General features: G+C 44.0%; 1 protein-coding gene across 1 annotated transcript; it reads left to right on the forward strand.

Annotated features, from left to right (window-relative positions):
- Window positions 1-3,336: 3,336 nt before the first annotated feature.
- Window positions 3,337-15,896, forward strand: TAF1A (TATA-box binding protein associated factor, RNA polymerase I subunit A). Its single transcript, XM_030500227.1, has 10 exons — window positions 3,337-3,614; window positions 4,998-5,167; window positions 6,190-6,303; window positions 7,560-7,758; window positions 8,501-8,631; window positions 9,567-9,725; window positions 10,784-10,850; window positions 12,103-12,223; window positions 13,939-14,099; window positions 15,578-15,896. Exons 1-10 carry the CDS (start codon window positions 3,479-3,481, stop codon window positions 15,718-15,720), a joined length of 1,401 nt encoding a protein of 466 aa, XP_030356087.1. The 5' UTR covers window positions 3,337-3,478; the 3' UTR covers window positions 15,721-15,896.
- Window positions 15,897-18,490: the final 2,594 nt, after the last annotated feature.

Genomic DNA, 18,490 nt, shown 5'->3' on the forward strand with positions numbered 1-18,490 from the left:
CAGCGCCCGGACCCTCCCCTCTCCCCTCCCTCCCGGCGGAGACGGGACCCCGGCCGGCTGAGCCCGGCTCTGAGACAGCAGAGGGGCTGTGCCCGCCCGGAGGGGTTGGAGGGAAGGTCCTGCCCCTCGCTCCTGCTCTTTGGCGGTGGCTTGCGCTAGCAGAGGGCTGAGGTAACACGGATAGCCCAGCGGTGCAGAAAAGGTGTCACTGCACACTCCTCACAAGGGTGAGGATGCAACAGACCCACCTCGCTGAGCTACCGCTGCCCCGCTAAGATTTTCACATCTCCCCGTGAGAGGAGCGATGTCACCAGGCAAGATGTCATCTCCCCCCGCCATGCCCGGAGATGAACCCGTGTACAGCCTCACTCGCCCACCGTGCACCCAGGAAAGAGGAGGCAAAGGGCTGCACACCCAACTGATGGCACCCAGCATCCAACAGGCCTGCCCTTGTCCTGCTGAACTGCTCCCACTTGCTGCTATGTTTTAATGGTTGCAAACAGAAAGACCTGCTCCTTACAAGTGTGCTTGCACTTATGATTACCTCTTCTCCACATCCATCACATCTACATTGCTTTAGAGATCTGAAATGGCAGAAGATGGTCACACAAAGGAGAAAAACAGACAAAACTACTTCTCCCTTCTTTTCTTCAGACTCATGTTCTTTGTTCAGCACAGGCACTGACCAGATGAAGAGAATAAAAGGTGCAGCCAAGAAGGGATAAGTAACATGAGAGAGTCTTCTTGCTGGTTTATCAAATGGCCAAAAGTTAACTTTTTCCACCTTCCAAAGGGCAAATGCTGAAGCTGCTCCCAAAACCAACAGTCACGTGGCAGAACTGATAGTCAAGGTGAAGGATTCTGCATGTCAAAGGACAACTGCAGACAGCTCAGGTTTGTTTTAGAGAGACCTTTTAATGATCTACCACAGGAGTTAGCAATCACCACTGCTAATTGCATTAGAGGCACTGCTTGTGTTCTTCTTGTATCCTTGTGATTATTGATTCCTGTGCTACATACTCTCATTTCCACAGCCCAGTTGTGCAGGGCCCGAGATCCAAAGTTAGTTGCTGCTACATAATCTGAAATACACATGAGTATTTCATTTCAGCCCCCATCTAGAGAACTTCATTTTAATCGCATGATGAAAAAACATCAAGGTAGAAACACGTATCTTCCTCAGTGCTGCAATGAATGGCTCTTGTACCTCAGCATCCCACGTACCTTGGACATCCTGCCATTTCCTACAGCCCACTCCTGTTAGTATGAGGTTATCCAGTTTATTAAAAGAGCAAGATAAAAAGTAACGGTGTCTGTGGCCATAAAGATGAAGGCAAGAAAGGGAGATGTGAAGAGAAACAAGATCGCATAGCTCTTGCATAAGTCACTGCTTTTATTGAGCAATAATGAGTAGCTTGCAGTCAATACATATCCATGAGTTTACCACTGCAACCGTCCAGCATTCCCTACACATTCAAGTATTTCATAGTAATAATATACTCACTTATTAACAAATCCAGCTTTCCCCAGGGTGTGACATAGAAGATAAATACTTCGCTTAGTTCAGTTTAGGTGTCTCAGACAAAATGTCCTTCAGTCTTCAACCCCAATCTTGGAAATGGATGTATTCAACTATGAGCGTAGTCCTGCTGTACACGAGGAATCAATGTTTTGTGTGTGTCTGCAGTTACAAAACCGTTCTCCCACCTCTCCTACACTGAAGTATCTACTAAAACTGATACCCATTAGCACCATCACTTGGCTAAGTTTACCTAAGAAACAGCAGAGACTCTTGCTCACGCATGACACAGGAAGATAAAAATAACAAGGCAAATGTAAACGTGCTTCTAAGCAAACATGAGAACTTAACAAAAATAAAGTGGGGTGAGCTGGAGATCAGGGCACTGACCTAACAAAAGGTCAGAAATGCAGGAAGAGACACCACGCTTGGGGAACACCAATGATCAATGAGACACTCATATGGCGTACAGAATTATAAAGGACAGATAAGGAAGATGATGCTGTTAAAGAAGTGGTGCCATATAACAGTTTATCAAGTTAATCAAGTTAACTGTCAATAACACACAATACTTACAAACTCATGATATACTAGAGGAACACAGGATTAATAACAAAACAAAAAGGGAGACTTCTGTTATCCCCACATATGATTATTAAATGTCATATTAAGGTATGATACTGAGGTTTAATGTTCAGACGCTACAATTGTTCTGCCTTGTACTATTCCCTTGACACTCGTTATCAATCACGGTTGAACCAGGATACTGGATTACATGAACCTTTAATCTGAGCCAGTTTATTATTTACTCACCCTCACATGGCAGAGCCATTCTGGGAAAAAAAAAAAAAACAAACAAAACAAAAACCAAACCCAAGTAAATTCTTACTCCAAACCCTGGACTTTACACATACCAAAACACTCCATGGCAAAGTCAGTTGGCAAAAGTGATTTAAAGAAACATGTTCAGCACAAATCAGTACAAAACAGATTCTGTGGTTGAGGCAGACTTCCAGGATCCAGGTGGGAGAACAGGAAACACTGTTGCTCTACAGTGCACAAGACTTTTGATTCAGAATCCTTTCCTTCTGTCAAACATGTTCTAAATCACAAACTAAAAGTACCAACACAGCTAATGGGAAGAGTGACCACAGGACCTGGTTAACTATCACTTTCAGTGACCACGGCATTACTCACAGTTGTAGCAATCCTCTGATTATGCTACATGTAGAATAAAGCATCTCTCCGCCGCACTGGAGCACACCTAGCTAGCCTCCCATGCTTCTCCCCATCCCTCCTGCCTCACCATTTACTACTTCTCACTCCGCACTTCCACACGCGGAGCAGAGCCAGCGCACCTCGCCTACAACAACAGCAGAGGAGCCGGCTCCCCATTGTGTTTCCTCGGCTTGGAGAGCTCCCAGCCCCTCCGCTCTGCCACTCTCATCCCTCCAGGGCTCGCATCCTCCTTACCCGCTGCCCTCAGCCCCGCTCCGGCCGCCAGCTGCGCACATACCCATGCGCACCATCAATACACTGCAGACCGAAGCGAGCCCGGCTTCGCCAGCCGCTCGGCTCACACCGAACCCCGGAGCACCCCACCAGCCTATGGGCACGAGAGGTCCCCCCGGGGCCGAAGACAAGCACGAAGAGGCAGCGGCAGCACCGCCCGAGCCGAGCCACCAGTGCCGCCACTCACACACTTCCCGCTTACATGATCCCACCCCTCCGCCGCGCAGGAGCCATGGCGGTATAGCTCCAGCATTACCCGGCTTCCCCTTCACAGCGCCGGGGGCGCGCCTTGTCTCTCGGACCGCATGCGCCTCCCGGAGCTCCGCCTGCCGGACGCGGTTAAAACGCGCTCCGTCAGGGAACGGCCGGTTGCTGCTGTTCGGCTGTGTTAGCTTGGAGCGGCCAGAAGCTTTCCCCCTGCGGTGAGGTCTGCCCCCCAGGTCAGACATGGCAGCTGCCCCAAGGAAGAATGGCCTCTTGGAGGAGGAAGAGGAGGTGGTGAGGAGCTCTGCCCCGCCGGCCGGGAGCGCCCTGCTGCCGCCGCTGTACCTGCCCTTCCTGCCGCCGCACTTCTACCAGCCGGGTAAGCGCGGCCCCGGCGGCTCCCGTTTGTCCCCGCACTGCCGCGGCTCCCTGTCCCCTTCCCGCTGCGGCCCTGAGGGAGGGGCGCCGCCCGCTGTGGCCGGCCTGCTCCCCGTCCTTCGGGCTCCCCGTCGGTCTGCCGCTGAGGAAGGGGTTGGGGTTCCCTGTGCGAGGCGCTTGGAAGCGGCGTGTATGCTCCTAGTAAAGGCGGGTGATGTGGCTGATAACAAAACCATTGTGGCTGCAAAGCCTCGCGAAATGTTGTTTCGAAATGGTTTTGTAGTGAAACTTTACCTCAATTCTATCCACATCGTGTCATTTCTCAATAACTTGCTTAATAGGAGGTGTTCAAGGCCCAGTTGGACGGGGCTTGGACCAACCTGCTCTAGTGGAAGGTGTCCCTGCCCGTGGCAGGGGGTTGGAACTGGATGAGCTTTAAGGTCCCTTCTAACCCAAACCATTCTATGGTTCTGACTTACCTGCAGTAGCCATGCTCCTTGTATTTAATCTTACAGTGTTTACTGTGGGGTTTATTTTCTTACTACTTGGAAACCTTTGAGGTTAGAAATAGGCATGAAGAGTAAACCTGCAGGTAGGTAATTTTGTAGCATGCACTGCAATAAAACTGCTCCAAGCCACTGTTTAAGTTATCCTTTACCTACAGCATCCAGGTGATTCAGTGAGCCTTGCATGTCCTTTGCTGAATGCTCTTATGGCTTGAGCATTGTTGTAGGGGACATGTTAGACCATAGCATACAGATGTGGAAAAGAGGCTTCAGTTTTGTGCTATAACACAGATGAACCAGTATCCATGTAAAAAGGTCGTAGACTAGTTCGGGTTGGAAAGGACCCTAAGATTATCTAGTTCCACCCCCCTGCCCCTTTCCAGCCTTGTACTCAAATGAGAATAATTCTCTACATTTATCTTTTTTTGTAGTGGGAACTGCTTAGCCTTTAGTACTGGCAGGGCCTGTTCGTTTGTGTACGTGCACATCTTCAGCACAGTTGGGTCACAAATTTAGATGAAGATTAGTAACAGAAGAGAGTGGTCCCCAAATATAACAGTGTTGTGATGTTACCAAAGGTCTTCTAACTCTGGTAGGGCAGTAGTGTGTAATCATTGGCTCTTCACTGTTTCAAGTGTCTGCAGCTGTGTGCTGCTTGTGGAAAATGCCTTTTCATATTATATTTTCAGCTTTTGCCTTAGTCTTGCTTCCCTGGAGATTAGTAGGTGTGCTGAACTTAAAACCCACCTAGCTTAAGATCACTTTTGGTAGTGTCTAAGAAAGATGGAACAAGAGAGATACTGAAATAAGTGCATTGTTACCTGACTAAGGGCTGTGGCAGTTGTGGACTCAGTTGATTTTTTTGTTTCTTTGTTTAGCATCTTCTCATGAACACAAGTTAAACTTCAAGAAGAGCAAGCAAGCATGTTTAAGTTACATTCAGGATGCCATGCTACAGAAGCAGTGGAAAAGGGCTGCAGAGTTTCTGACCTTCTATGTTGAGTCACTAGAGAAGGACTATTCCAAAGAACACGTGGGTCCGTCAGAGGTAAGCTGGGCAACTTCTGTAAACTAAGCTAGTTTCTTTAAATAAGTAAATAAAAGACTTGGAAGCTTCCAAACCCAAATAAGCAATTACTCAGGTGCTGATGTATAAACTCGTGGATGGCAGGCTGCAGAAAGTACCCCAGCCCCTACCTAGTGCTTCAGGCAGCATGCTGTCCAGTTAGTCACCACAGGTCTGCCTCTGCACAAGCATGCTTTTGCTGTGGGTTTAACTAGTCTTGCTGGAGTTGTGCTGAGGTCTCACTTCCAGGGGTGCTGAGAATCTGCAGTGCTGATGTCTTTCCTGATGGAGGAAAAAAAGCCTGACTTGGTATAAGCTAATGCCATCAGGAGCACATCTGTGAAGAGTCATCTTAAAAGGAGTCCTCTAAACCAGAAAAGCAGTAAATGTGTTTTGCTGCTTTTCCAAAGAGAACAGAATCTCTTTGGAAGTTAGTGGCTTATTTAGGGGTTTACCAGCTCCTCCAGTACTTGAAAAACACTTGGCAGGTACTGACATAAGAGCAGGAGGAAAGGGATCAGAGCCGTAAGCAGACTGGGTACTTGAATATGGCTAGTCTGCTGGAATACTTGGTTACATTGTGTAGGCAGACCTTGAAAACAAGTGCATGTGGATGGGAAGTTACATCCAACTAGAAATAATCTTTATTACTAAGTTCAAAGAATTCTGTAAACCTCATGTCTTGGTGGAATCCTGTCAAAGGAAAACACAACTTTTTAGTCACAGGAGAGGGAACCTTCTAACAACTGCAGTTGTCATTAGCTTTGCTGGAGTGCTACATTTGTCATGAGCAACTGTGAAGCACCCTCTGAATGGCTGTAAAAGTCCTACTAGATGAATATGTAGGTTACTATAGCAGTAGATAATACTTAGTATTATTTGCAATTCAAATGTGCATCTTTTTCATGTGCTACAGTAACTATAAGTTTGAGAACACTGTATATGTGATGACTGTTGCCATTTTTGTACTAAGGTTATTTCTGAATCTCTCTTCCCATTATTAGATGATTTGGAGAATAGGAACTGAAATTTTGTGCCATCATTCCCATAGCAGCATAAAAGAGTTCAACTCTTTCATGGAACAGATGAAGACTTTAGGAGTAAAAAGGTATTTGAAGGTGAGTGTACTTAATGCAGTCGTGATGATTTTTCACGTTTAGCTGAACACTTACTTGAGTATTAGTTTCTGAATCTCTCTTCTGAAATATAGTCCTGACGATAGTGTCGAAACCAAAAGATAACACATCTGAGTTACCAATTGCATGATATTTTAAGGATTATTCTCTACCTAAGCATATCTCATTTGGTCTATGTATTTGATCACAGATGTGTATTGTCAGCCCTTAGAAGTGCCTAGATCCTTTAATCTTTTAATTTGAAACTGTTTTCATGCATGCCCCAGTAACATCGAATTACACTTTGACACCTGCTAAGCCTAGTTTTTTTGTCCTTAATTTGGTCACTGTGCTCCTGACTAAACAGCTATGCTTAAATTTTGCCATTTACCTATTACCTATTAACTTTTCAAGTAGCTAATCTATATACAAAGCAGCAAGCCTTATACTGTGGACCCTGTGTCACCCAGCTCTATGGGTTTTTTTTTTCCCCCCCCTGTGGTGGCTCATTCAAACCTATATTTGGTTTTGGTGATGGTTTCTCACGTGTGGTGAAGCTTCTGTCGTTCATTCTGTTGTATTTGTTCAAGGCCTTCAACTGAAGCTCTGCACAAGAGTTTACTAGAGCTAACTAGAGGTTTAGACTTCTATCCAGTGCCTAATGAACATGATAGGGTGGGAGGACACCCCTCTTTCAGGTGTTCTGCACTTGGTTAGCCAAACAGAAGATCAGCAAAGGCAACTGGATTCCCTCAGGTCATTTCTGGATCTTAAATAGCAGCACTTGCTAATAACAAGCAGGTTTTTGAGACAATTGCTTTCTATTGCCTTGACAAGTATCATTGTCTACCACCTGATGGGTGACTTTCTGCCCCATGGATTTCAAGAGCTTGTAGCTCTTAATCTGTGAGGCAGAAATTATCTGTATATGAAATATGCTTTTAATTACTAATGTTTCTCCAGCATCTTCAGACAGGAAACATTACTTAGGTTCTTGGCTCATTTCCCTGCCCCCAGTGACATTTGTATTCTCCCATTCCTGCTTTTTTATCTAAAATTCCTTGTAAAGATAGTGTTTGGATAAAAAGTATAAAATGCTCTTCTAATTAGAATACTTGACTATTCATGTTTGCAATATTTTACATGCATGTCAGTAATGAGTCTCACCTTTCCCTGCACAGCTGTGTAGATCCTTGCTGTATTGCTGAGAGTTGAATTTGTGCTGTGAAATGCTGTGCTATGGTCTGTTTGAATTGTAGGTTTGCCTAGAGCATGTCTTTCACCTCCTTTGCAATGGACTCATAGATGAAGCTTATCAAAACCTGTCCCTGGCAGAAAGCTGGAGGTTTGGAGAACAAACAGTCATTCAGGATAAAGAAATTAAACTGATTCAAGCTTACAGGGGACTGTTGGACTACTGTAAGTGGTCTAAGCAGAAGAACATGTTGTTAGAGCATGGTAAGTGGTGGTGTATTGAGGTGTAAACTTCAGCTTGCTTGCCCATGCAGACACCATGGCTTGCAATGACACCTTTTTCTTTACTAAACTTCAGAATTGGATGATAAATAGTCCTGTATCAGAAATGGTGGTGCCAAAACGGCACATCGACCTGCACTTTTCTGAAGTGTCCTGAAATGGTGCTCTGAAGCATTTTCTCCACCCCACTGAATCACATTTCTTATATCCAGCCAGCATCACCTAAAGTAATGATCAAAGGAATGTATTCACTTACAGTAGTGGCTTAATAGGTGCACAAGTGCTTGACTGCTGCTAGAATTTTGACTGCTAGGAAAGAGCCCCCAAAATTTGTGTTTGAATTTCGGTTTCTTAAAGAGATGTGAGTTGCTACTTGTGTGTGGCATCTAATTCTGCAGATACCTGCTGACTGTGCATTATCAGTTACACCGTATCTCTACTTCTTTCTGTGAAAGCTCAGTATTGAATTTGGTTTATTGACCTTGTGCTGGTGGCATCTTGTCACGCCCCATAAGTTGAAATGGAGTGACAATAAATCTGAATGAAGAGCAGTGAACATTTCTTGTTTCAGCACTGAGGAAACTGTGGTCTCTCTTCTTAAAAGCCACCTGGAGCCCTTGCTTAGCAAAACGATGATCATTGCTTGCACCAAATGATGATGCACTACTTCAAGATCCTCTTTGATGAGCAGAGCTAATAGTGGTGTTCGTTTGTGTTTTGGTAGGTCAGGATGGATTTGAAGACTTGTCTGTTGAACAGGAAATGCACAGTTGCTTTCGGAAGGCAGCAGTGAACTTAAAGGAGATTATTAAAATACCTGGAGTCTGGGATCAATTTGTGAAATGCTACGTGGATGTAAGGGCATGTTTTACAGTTACCTTCCTCTTGTGCTTCCCTGCCTAACGTTCATTAAGATGTGTGTGGGTGACAACAAATGTGTGCATGTATCTTACTGGCTTTGATTTAGAGCACAGTTTACTCCTGGTAGAACAGCAGAGCCTGTACAGTGTACAGAAAGGACTTCATCTGTGCATTGCCAAGAAAAAGAAATAGCCAAACAGCTTGTGTATCTTGTTTTCATGGTGCTAGGATAGAAAATATCTGCTTAGAATTTGTAATTAAGAAATTAAGTTAATCTCGAATTATCTTTGAAATTATTTACTCCTTGTAAATGTTGGTAAGCACTGACTGCTCTAAGCACATCTCAGAGAATGTTGCTTGGTGCTGCCAGCTGCCAAGTTCTCTCACTGAGCTCTCTTTAAAGACATGGCTGCTTCAGTGTCCTTCCAGTGAGCAAGTGCTGGTAATTCTTTGACTATTGAGTGCTCAAGGAATCTTCTGTAGCGACTTCCATGTGTGAATTTTCATCTATGTGTGATGAGAGTAGCCAGTAAAATGAAAATAACCCTAGTAGAGAATCATAGAATGGTTTTGGTTGGAAAGGACCTTAAGATCATGTAGTTCCAGCCCCCTGCTATGGGCAGGGACACCTCACCCTAGACCAGGTCACCCAAGGCTCTGTCCAGCCTGGCCTTGAACACTGCCAGGGATGGAGCATTCACCAGTTCTCTGGGCAACCTGTGCCAGGGCCTCACCACCCTCACAGTAAAGAACTTCTTCCTTATACCTAACCTGAACTTGCCCTGTTTAAACCCATTACCCCTTATCTAATGTGCTGCACTCTTAAATCCAGGCTGTGCTATTGGACAGTTCTGTGGCAGCCCAAAATGGGTTGTGAGAGTTTGACTGCTAATATGTGGTAAACTAACAACAGACTTAACTTCTCTTAGTTGTTGGAGTTCTACGGAGACCATAATGAAGCCCGCCAAGTATTACAAGAGTATGCCTACAACCCAAAGTTTCCTGCTAATCCCAATGCTCATGTTTACCTCTATCAGTTCCTGAAGAGGCAAGGTGAATCAAAGAAATCGCTCATATCTGCACTGAAGGTATATATTCCATAGTAGATGCAGTCCATGGTCATTCATATTGCACGCTGGTCTGAGAGGTTGGTTCAGTTGAATTCCTTGTAATGTTATTTACCCTCTTGTATTCTTTGTGGAAAGCAGAGGGTTAGAGGGAAGTTAGTGGTAGGGATGCTCATGGTGGAGTGAACAGTATCCTTTGCTGTCTTTGAATTCAAGTCTTTGTTTTGCCTTTAACTGATGCATCATATAGCTTCTTCAAGTCAGTAAGCAAGCTCAGAGAGCGTGTTTACATGGTTCCAGAAGTCTCTATCAGCAGGCTTGTACATCACATGCACTGATTTCTGTTACAGCTTGATAGTTACAGTGCTGAGGAAGTTGTTAGATGCTTACTCTTCCACATATTGCAATTAGTTTCTCTGCTTCTGTTCACTTAGCTGTGCAGTTGAGCTAAAATAGAAGTCAACGTCTACTGGTGTTGGCAGACAAGGCCTTCCTGTATTAAGCTTTTCTATAGTTGCTTTTAAATCCCTGCTTTCCTTGCTCATTGATCTTAGTAGCTTCTTGCAAACAATGTTTTGCACTTGTGTTTTGCCACTTGATGGCACTAAGGTGCTTTTGTTAGGGCAGAGCTTTTAAAACAGCTTCATAAAGTTTAGACTTTTAAACCATAGCATAAAAATTGTGGTATCTTGGATCACCTACAAGATGGTGACAAATCAAAGCACCGGTCTGTGATCCAATGCACAGAGCAGTAGATAGGGGAGCTAGAGCTGGCCTAGGAAGGAAATCATTTTGCCTCCCAAAATGGGGACACTGGGTATGGATTTGGGCTGTTCCTTGAGAACGTTGTATTTGTCACATGCAGTCATCAAGGTATTTCATCCATTGTGTCAGAGTAGGGTCACAGATGTGCAAAATGAAGCTAGATATTCATTCTTTATATCAAGGCACTTTGGTATCAGGTTGCTTGATTTTCCTCACTGGAACCCCCAGAACCCTGAAGCCTTTGCTTCTCTTGACTGGGCAGAAGTCTGCAGCATTAAAGTAATGCAGCTGGGTTTTGTGGGTTTATTTTTCAGAACCTGCATGATACTGTTCCTTCTCATGAACTGATGATAGATTTTCATCTCATGCTTCAAAAATCAAGTAAGTCTTCAAATATCTTTTGTGCTTTTATGTTGATCTAGAAGAATGTTCTGAAATTATTCTGCAGCCTCCTTTCTGCCTTTTGAAGTAGTTCTTTTTGTTAAAAACCAGCCCAAACCCCAACTTTGCAATCACAGGAACCTTTAAGTTGAATGCGTGAGCAGACACTTACGAACTTATTCAGACAAATGCCTTTCTCATTTTAAAGGCTGATCAAAGCAAACTGTTGTAAGGCACAGCCAGGAGCTCAAAAATAGAATCACAGAATGGTTTGGGTTGGAAAGGACCTTAAGATCATCTAGTTCCAACCCCCTGCCAGGGTCTCTGTTCCCTTTTTGGAGTCTCCAGTGTATTGATTCTTTCTCTTCTGAAAGAATTGAGATGGATCTATGCTTTAGTTCATCGTTACTGATCAAAGAACAAACTCTTCCTCCTCTTTAAGGGAGTTTTATCTTCAAGCTGTTAGAAAAGTCTTCCCATTTGGAAACTGTTTTTTCCATGCTGATCAGTTGTAATCCAAGCTGTCTGATTGCAACCTGGTATGTTTTAGCAGGTCAGCAGATTGGTCCTTGAATAAAGAATGCTTACTTTTTCTCTGCTTTTCTTTGGCAGGAGAAAAACCAGCCTCCTGGCTGAAACCTCCCTTTTTCTGTTCACTCAGGACACATTTATTAACTTTTCATAGTTAATGAGGACAACCTGATATTTTTTGGAAGAAGTTTATACTGATAAACACAACTTTTCCCACCTTTACCTGTTGTGAGACAGCTCAAGTGCTGTTTTAAGAACTCTGCTGATACATAACTACTGCTGTGAAATGTCTGGGTTTTATCAGTCTCAGATCTGATCTTTGGCACCTCAGGATTTGAAGTGTTCCAAAGGCACTGTGTTCCCTTCCCAAGGGAAGAACATGCTGATTGGAAGCACTGGGTAGCGAGTTTGGAAAAACAACTGTTGTAAGCAAGGCAGTGTGAGATAAGTGAGCAGCCTTATGTGTGCTTTGCGTCGGCAGGATTTGAGCAGCATGGGAGTAGAGACAGAGTGTCTCTGATAAGAGTTCTGCTCATATCTGCTCTAGAGCCAGAAAGTATTCCATATCTCTTGGAAGAGAGAGAAGGCAATGGGGGAAACCCTCAATGATAGGGACAGTAGCAGCATTTGGGGAGGCAGAATGGAGAATCCTTTCACTTATAGCCTACTACAAGTTCAGCCTGATGTAAGTAAAACATTAATCAACCTGATGTTTTTCCAGAGAAGAGGAAAAAACGTCGACTGGGGTTAGAAGTTATTTTTGCAGTCTTGGATTATGCTGGCTGGAAGGAGAATGTGAAAGCATGGAGCTGTTTGGCAAAGCAGCTGAAACAAATTGTGATGTAAGTATCTCTGCTGCAATGTGCTAAAACCCATGTGTCAAGTCTCTATGTCAAGTCTTTGTCAATGAGCAATTGACAAAGTGTCACTGTAGCCTTTCTCTTGGTGCTGGTGAGGAGTCCTCTGCTCTACCCTGGGTTCAGTGGCAGTGCTTGACTGCACTGTGCTTTTGTTGGGAGAAAGAAAAGAATTGGAAAGAAGAAATTACTGAGAATTCCAAATTTCCAGTATTGTCATTGGCTGAAAACTGGTTTAGTTCAGGTTTGGGGTCGGTTTATTTTACCAGGTTATGTGTTTATGCAGGAAGAGTTACTCAGAAGTTTGGGTAGCATTTTCTGCCCATCACTAATCTTCCTCTTTTGGGGAGGGGGGGAATAAGTTGTCGGGCCTTCTGCTCTGTTACTATGTGTGCATTATTTGAAGCTGATTTGAGAATTGCTGGGCTGCAATAAGGGCATGGCTGGTACCATACAGACTGGTGTGTTGTGTGATGCTTGTAACTTACAGAATGCAGCCAATGTATTCTTTAAAGCTGAGCCCACATGCCTGGGGCTTGATGTGTCCTTGCCAACACTGACAGACATGGCCTCTGGCTGCAGAAGAAGCCATCTCAGGCAGCCTTTGCCCAGAAGGCCTCCAATGTCTAGACTTTATTTTAACCAACATACCAGGTGGTGTGTTTTTTCAGCCCTATATATTTACAGTAAATCAATTCAGAGCTTAATTTGATCCATTTTGAGGTTTTATTGCCACTTCCACCTCTGCAGCATAGAACCGTAGAATGGTTTGGGTTGAAGGGACCTTAAAGCTCACCCAGTTCCAACCCCTGCCACGGGCAGGGGCACCTTCCACTAGAGCAGGTTGCTCCAAGCCCCTGTGTCCAACCTGGCCTTGAACACTGCCAGGGATGGGGCAGCCACAGCTTCTCTGGGCACCCTGTGCCAGCGCCTCAGCACCCTTACAGGGAAGAACTTCTGCCTAAGAGCTCATCTCAATCTCCCCTCTGGCAGGATAAAGCCATTCCCCTTGTCTTGTCCCTACCTGCCCTTGTGCCATCATCAGTTTCCATCTGCTGTTAAGGTCCAGAAGCTAGTGGATTACAGCTAGGAGTGTTGTTGCACAGAGCTAGTAAAACCAGTATGATACTCTAACTTTGCAGTTTTCTTTTTGAAGAGACAAGTTCAGATTAGCTTGAAATACACTGGGCATCTTGGTCATTTTGTGGGAATATCACTTCCCTGGTATAGGCAGTTTCTATTTCTGAAATGCTTGGTTTAAGGTCTTTATTGCCTAACAGGTCTTGAGAATAAGTAATTGGGATAAGTTAGTCCTTGAGTATGCATAGAGTAACACAAAGCTTTTCTTATAAACAAACCAACCCATTCATGCTACTAATCTGTTGACAAACTTGAAGAAACTTTCTTATTACTATTGACAAACTGGCACACGAGTCAAAGGCTGGCTTCATTTCACACCATAACGTGTGTTATTGCCAGGTCTAAAGAAGATGGCTGGAGTTCACCTCCTGCCTCAGTAGTGTTGCCAGGGATTAAATAAAGTGGTTTCTGTTTAGTGTTTGTCTGCAGTGTAAGGTCTGTGTGCCTATGCTAGCAACTTAAGACACTTGGAGCAAGTTGATTGTGAAAGCCGGTGTCTCCTCATCATCTTTTGATCCCAATTTAAGCTTTTTTTTCTAACTTTTCCTACCTTTTTTCAGCTCTGAGAAGCATCTTGACTGGCTCAAGCAAGAGTGGAGCTCCAGAAAGGACTGGTGGCCAGCCTTCCATTTTAGCCGTTACTTGGGAAAAAAGAATTGGCAGGAAAATCAAAGCCTTTCCTATGAAAAAGCTCTGGTGGCTGGAATCTTACTGGGCAAGGGTAATACTGAGTGTTCTTTTGTTTTCACTGCATAGAACAAATAATGTCTAGTTCTAGCCCTAATCAGATGGGATGCAGCTGATCTACTCCTTGGAAGAAATACAGTTTCTTCCTTCTAGGAAAGATTGTCTTTGAAGCTGAACATGAGAAAAATATTCAAAGTGGTTTGATATTTGACAGCGAGGCAAGTTTTGCATCCTGGTTTAGAATTCTGCTTTATCTGGCCTTGTTGAGCAGTCACAATACTAGTTATTTTGCTGTTTTACCTTCAAACCACAGTTTCAAGCATGCACAACACATTCCTGAATGTCGTGAGGGTTTGCTTTGCTGGATGCAGCTTAGGCAGTGTCTCAGCTGGTTGTTAAGGACCATAGAGGTGGTGTAATGCAGCAGGAAAAGGGTGGTGGTGTCTTGAGTCAAAGCCATCAGCAGTTTGGTAAGAAGGTGAAGATCATGACTTCTTTAGTAGCATTGTTTGAAGTGCTGACAAACCCAAGTATCAGGCCAAGAAGCAGCTGCTAAACTGAGGCTGAGAGTATAGTGTGGAGATGATGGTTCATCCCCTGCTTTGGAATTTCTGTTGATAGGCAACTTGTTTGGTATCAGCTTTTCTGTAACTTTGCCTTCTGGAATTCATAAAACAATTTCTCATATTGGAAGTCTTTTTGCTTTCAGTAATGTGTTATCAAATTTTTGTAATGTGTTATCAGTTTTTATTTCCAGATGGTTAATAAAATGGTTCCAGCTGCAATTTTGTTTAATGCAGTTTCTGTGCTTGTTGGTGTCAATATCAGCCTCTATTTTCCGTATCCAACAAAATCAGTTCATGTCGGAAATCAAGGCTGCTTTACATTCTTAAAGTTTTACTTTCTGATCTACCTGAAGAGCAAAAATTAAAGAGAAGAAAATATTTTGTAAGATGCAGCATACAGTTACATAGAATCACAGGCTGGTTTGGGTTGGAAAGGACCCTAAGATCATCCAATTCCAACCCCCTGCCATGGGCAGGGACACCTCACACTAGACCATGTCGCCCAAGGCTCTGTCCAGCCTGGCCTTGAACACTGCCAGGGATGGAGCATTCACCACTTCTCTGGGCAACCTGTGCCAGCGCCTCATCACCCTCACAGTAAAGAACTTCTTCCCTATATCTAACCTGAACTTCCCCTGTTTAAGTTTGAACCCATCACCCCTTGTCCTATACATGCAGAATGTTTTCTGGTTCAAATGAGGATAGATTATTTAAAGCTGCAATTATGTTTCAGTGTGCATAAAATCATAGAATGGTTTGGGTTGGAAAGGACCTTAAGATTATCTAGTTCCAACTCCCTGCCATGGGCATGTGTTGGGTTATTTTATTACCTTTCATTACTGAAAACTTTCTTAAATGCTTGCATGTTATTTAAACAATGAAAGCACCTTGGATTTGCTTGTGTCATGGCTATAACTTACAGTGCCTTTTTATTTTTCCCCTTTAGATGGCAAGTACTTTAAATATGTATCCCACCAAGGCTGCAAAGCTCGGATGAAGAGGTTTCGGATACTGAAGAAGTTTGTGCATAAGCACAATCCTGTCTACATGAGAATATCTGGCCTTTCAGAGTCCTCTGGGCAACCTTGATTAGAAGGCATCCTCAAGGTTCTTGTGCTTTTTCATCTTTGTGAAACTGACTTCTTTAGCTGTCATTCTAGAACTTCTAGGCAACACCTATTGACTCGGGACTAGACTTTTGAATATATTGCTGTAAAAAATGCTTTGGGTTTTATTTATTTTCTAATAAAATGAATATAAATCAACTGATAAGGTTGAGGAGTTTCTTTAAGGTTAGTCCCATATTTCTGTGTGAAATACAAACAGCATTGATTTCAAATATTTAGTGGTTATGGTGTGGAGCTTCTGTGTCAGGAGTATTGTAGGGCTGATCCTCATGTTGCATAGATGGAATGACTGCTGGAATGTAGCTCAAAATCCATTCAGGACTAGCAGTGGCATTCATGGGTGTGGTGTCTTAACCTAGGAGCATTAAGCACATGGTGCACTGTAAAAACACCTTCTCAACCTGCAAAGGTTACATAGCTTGCTGCTTATAACTGATCATTTCCTGAAATCTATGGGAAAGGGAGAGGCAGGTGTCACTTCTGTGTGCATTGTATAGTGAGAAGAATTCCAGGTTGTGAAGATCTACCGCGGCTTGTTCAGATGATGCACTTCAATGTATCCAAAGGCAGAGTTCCACATGTTTGTCCAGTTCAGGACTTGTTTTCACATGACTGGTAGCAGAGTGAAGGGTTGCTGTAGCTGCGTGGCTGCAGAGGGAAGCTAATGCTGCAGTGCTTTGAAAGAGCAAAGGCCCAGAACTACTGCAGACTTCTCTACCTGGTGGAAGAGACTTCCTAAATCTTCTTGCAGTCTTGCCTATGGGGTGAAATATGCAGTGGTGGCATGTTTGGAAAGCAAATGTTGATGTGTTCTCACAAACTGGTGTTCCAGGCTGCTCGAAAACAACAACAAAATGGTTTCCAAATACTACTTCTGTTTTAATGGCAGATCCGTAGAACTCTGGTGGATGAACTGCTTGAACTGCTGCTGGGAATGAAATAAAGCTGTCTTTAATAGCATGGTAGTATATGGATAAGTACAGCTCTGCTTCTAAAAGCTGAGTGTTTATCTAGGATTTTAGGCTGGGTTAATATGGGTGTCATGAAATGTGCCTTAAGACAACGTGTCTTAAACATTGAGCTATTTGCCATAACTGTATGTTGTATCAAAAGAGGCAGTTATTCCTTGTTCCTGACCTGTGTGCTGTTGTCCTGTTTCCAGTTCTGACTCCCTAAGACAGCCTTGTTCTGTAATAGTTGGGATTATTTTTTCTTGGAGATCTTCAACTGAGCTTTGACTATTTTCATGTTGATTGTGAGCTTTCAAAATGCTATTCCCAGCATCCTGTAAGGTGTCCAACACTCCTGGGAAGTGGTTGCTTCCCCTGAGTCCCAAAGGTGATCCACATCATTGCTCCAAATGACTCACCTAGATGAGTTTCTTGCCTGCACAGTGCAGCTAAAGCTGTCCTGGGAGGCAACCAGGCAGGGTATCCCTTCCTTGGAGCCCTTAGTTGGCTCCCTGCCTTCCTGTTCTGCTCCTTTGGACCTGCAAAGATGGACCTTTGGTGGGCTGGTGACTCTCATGTGATGGGCCTGGAGCATCCCAGCAGGTGGGTATTTGGGCTTCCCCTTCCATTGTCTCTCTGTGCTCCTTTATGGGTATGCAGAGGAGCTTTTATCATAAAACCTAACACAAATAGTGTAAGAATTGAATGCTAGAGCCCCTGCTGCTTGTTGAGAGCTCCTGTGTCATTTCTCTTCTGTCCCCTTAGCTGCCTGTGGGAAATGTCTGCCTTGCAGCAGCTGAGAAACCATCTATTGAGGAAGAAAAGTGAAACAAAGCAGCAGGGATTGAGGTGGAGGTAAGAAGGATGCTGTAAGGAGAATGAGAGGACAAAGAGAAGCTTGAATCCTTTGTGCTCGCAGCTTTCTCCTGTGACCTCTGAAAGCAGGATTGCTGCCAGGGATCCTGTTCTCTCCTGGTGCTACAACTACCATGCTGCAGTCCGCAAGCAGAAGAGCAGCACAGTCCCAGCTTTCATGTAACTATCTTTAAGCATTGTTCATTGCTTTCATGTCCTGCAAGAAACTTGCTGTTTCCTAACACCACAGTACTTACACCTGAGACAAACCTGCATATCACAAGTCCTGAGTGAAATTTCCTATGCAAACTATTCAGGACATGCTGGGTTTTCAAGCTTGTGTGTTGTACTTTGAATATGGTAAGTGAGTGGATCAGAGTATTCCTTTTTGGCTCTGAATTCTGCTCTAGGTTTCTGACAAACTGTGGTCTTCATCCTGTGTGCAGAACCTCTGTGAGGATTTCCACCCCCCTTCCATGAAACAAATAGCACATCTTTTCTTTGCTGTTCCCCTTTATGCTGAGGCAAGGAACTTGTTCATGGAATCATGTTTTCTGTGCAGACCCAGTGTCTCTTGTCCTTCTGTTTTTCCACCTCTTGCTCTTGTTAATATTAAAACCTAATGTAATAAGCACACAAAATCACTTCAGCTCTACTCTCTTGCTTTCCCTGTTGTGTTTTCTGTGCTTGTGCTTTCCTGCTTTAAGAGTGTCTTTACTGATGTTCAAGAAAAGCAAGCTGGTGAAGTGTCAGCTGCTTTTTAAAGCATGCCAACCCTGTGTGCTCTATCCCCCTTGCTTTTCCCCACCAGGTTCTCTGTATTCTCAGCAGCTGTCTCATTCTGGAGACCTTGGCAGGATCTGCCTCAGCTTTTAGAGCAGTGTAAGCACATTGTCAGCACAGAACAAGTGTCTACCTTGCCCTTGG

The sequence above is a fragment of the Strigops habroptila genome, chromosome 10 (assembly GCF_004027225.2).
Source record: "Strigops habroptila isolate Jane chromosome 10, bStrHab1.2.pri, whole genome shotgun sequence".
Lineage (NCBI taxonomy): Eukaryota > Metazoa > Chordata > Aves > Psittaciformes > Psittacidae > Strigops > Strigops habroptila.